We start from the raw sequence: 2,500 nt of genomic DNA on the forward strand, positions 1-2,500 counted from the left end.
GCATGTCTCCCTCCAGGCAAAACTCCCAGCATTCACTGCACTCCACCATGGTTCTGCCCAAAAGCACCTACAGTGTATTGAGTGCCTTCTGCACAGAGGAGAACATATCGCAGTGTGTCACGTATATCAATCAGGTACATTTTAAAGTATTGCAGCTAACACGCTAGACACAATGTCAACATTTCAACTGTTGCGATTATCTGAAGATGGTTGGGATGCGATAATGTGGTTTTCTCCAAGACATCTTTTGCTGAAACGGGGTGGATCATGGTTTAAGTTTGGCATTAAACACACGGAAACGAAAATGTGCTCAAAATATATGTAAAAGTGTGTCCTGTGTCTTGAATGCTCACATAAATCCTTGTTGTTGTGTAATAAATGAACTGAGTTAAGAATTAAAATGCATGTGTAACAGCAAATTGGATCCGTGGGGCTCTTAAAGTGACAGTGTCCTATATTCTTGCTGCTGACTGTGCTTTTTATTAATCAAACAGCAAAAGACAAGGAGAAATCACTCACTGACTGAATGACTTTTATAGCTTTAATAAGAACCTAATTAAGTTTCATTTGCATATTTTATTAATGTTTTTTTGTTAGTTTTAGTCATTTTGGGGGCTTTTGTTTGATTGTTTTTGGTTAATTTTTACTTGCCTGTTCTGCTGTAATGTTGGGAATCATAACATTTCATGATCTCTGAAGTAAGTAGGTGTAATAGCAACCTTATTTACATATAAATCCATCCATCCTTCTGTCCAAGTATCTGTCCATCTTTCCATCAGACCATCCAAGTATACTTTCATCCGTCTGTCCGTCTGTCCAAGTATCCATCTGTTTGTCCGTCCTTCCTTCTGTCCAAGTATCCGTCCATTCTTCTGTCCGTCCAGGTATCCATCCGACCGTCCGTCCGTCCAAATATCCATTCATGCGTTTGTCCAAGTGTCCATTCTTTTGTCCGTCCAAGTATCCATCCGTCCTTCAGTCCAAGTATTCATCCTTCTGTTCATTTGTCCAAGTATCCATTCTTCTGTCAGTCCAAGTATCCATCTGTTCATCCATCCAAGTATCCATTCTTCTGTCAGTCCAAGTATCCATCCATCCTTCCTTCCAAGTATTCATCCTTCCGTTCATTTGTCCAAGTATCCATTCTTCTGTCAGTCCAAGTATCCATCCGTCCATCCATCTAAGTATCCATCGGTGCATCCCTCCCAAGTATTCATCCATCCGTCCAAGTATCCATCTCTCCGTCTGTGCATCTGTCCAAGTATCCATACGTCTGTCCAAGTATCCATCTCTCCGTCTGTGCATCTGTCCAAGTATCCATACGTCTGTCCAAGTATACATCAGTCTTTCCTCCGTCCAAGTATCCATCCATCCATTCTTCTGTCCATCCAAGTATCCATACGTCTGTCCAAGTATACATTAGTCTTTCCTCTGTCCAAGTATCCATCCATTTCTTTTGGAATGGGTTAGGGTCCAAGTATCCTTTCGTCTGTCCGTCCAAGTATCCATCCGTGCATCCCGTCCAAGTATCTGTCCGTCTGTCTGCCCAAGTATCCATCTCTTCGTTTGTGCATCTGTCCAAGTATCCATCTGTCCGTCCATTCTTCTTTCCGTCCAAGTATCCATCCGTCCGTCCGTCCAAATATCCATTCATCCTTTTGTCCAAGCATCCATCTGTGCGACCCTCCCAAGTATTCATCCGTCTGTCTAATTATCTATCCGTCTGTCTGTTCATTCAAGTATCCATCTCTCCGTCCAAGTATCCATCCGTCTGTCCATCCATCCAAGCATCTGTCAGTGTGTCCAGCCAGCTATCCATCCGTGTGTCCGGCCGAGTATCCACCCGTCAGAATGTGCGTCTGTCCAAGTATCTGTTCATCCATCCAAGTATACATCCATCCATCCATCCATCTGTCCGGCTGGCCGTCATATGGCCCACTCATAAATAACTGTGATTTCAGTATTGACCACAATAACTGTGATTGGAGCAGCTTGGTGGTGCAATGGGTAGCACAAGCGCCTCACAGAAACAAGGTTGTTGGTTCGAGCCCTGGCTGGGTCATTTCTGTCTGGAGTTTGCATGTTCTCCCCATCCGCAATTTGACAACAGGTTTTTCAGACAAAAGGTATATTTGGTGTCTCCGTCAACTTTTAGTCCTCAGGGCTTCTGTTCCCTTTCATCGCTTCACTTGACACTAAGGAAGACGCCCTGTAGGTGTGGCCGTTTCTGAAACCTGTTTGGAATGAGGCTGATTTATTAGCTGTTAGGAATGCCTGAATAAGATATCCTCCTTTTGGGGAAAAGTTTTTTCTCCTTCTGCTTTGAGTTTACTTCTAGTCTTTCTTCAAATATATCACAAAGTGCATCCCACTTTTAACTCATTCTGAACATTTGAATATAGCGTTGTTTGACATGAACATATACTGTAGCAGCTATTCTGGATTTTAGCTGTAAACGGAAAGCTCATTGTTTTCTCCTGGTTCTTCACAGGAAGTGTGT

At 43.0% G+C, this 2,500-nt stretch overlaps 1 protein-coding gene across 4 annotated transcripts in view; it reads left to right on the plus strand.

The window, feature by feature from the left end:
- Positions 1-2,500, plus strand: part of ssx2ipa (synovial sarcoma, X breakpoint 2 interacting protein a) — a 24,294-nt gene that overhangs the window by 4,198 nt on the left and 17,596 nt on the right. For all 4 annotated transcript variants that reach the window (NM_200835.2, XM_009296556.5, XM_068223385.2 and 1 more), the window contains 2 exon segments: positions 1-134; positions 2,492-2,500. The exon segment at positions 1-134 is cut by the window's left edge and continues 33 nt beyond it; the exon segment at positions 2,492-2,500 is cut by the window's right edge and continues 192 nt beyond it. In NM_200835.2, the coding sequence (NP_957129.2) occupies positions 1-134; positions 2,492-2,500 (143 nt within the window).

This window comes from Danio rerio, chromosome 2 (genome assembly GCF_049306965.1).
Source record: "Danio rerio strain Tuebingen ecotype United States chromosome 2, GRCz12tu, whole genome shotgun sequence".
Classification (NCBI taxonomy): domain Eukaryota; kingdom Metazoa; phylum Chordata; class Actinopteri; order Cypriniformes; family Danionidae; genus Danio; species Danio rerio.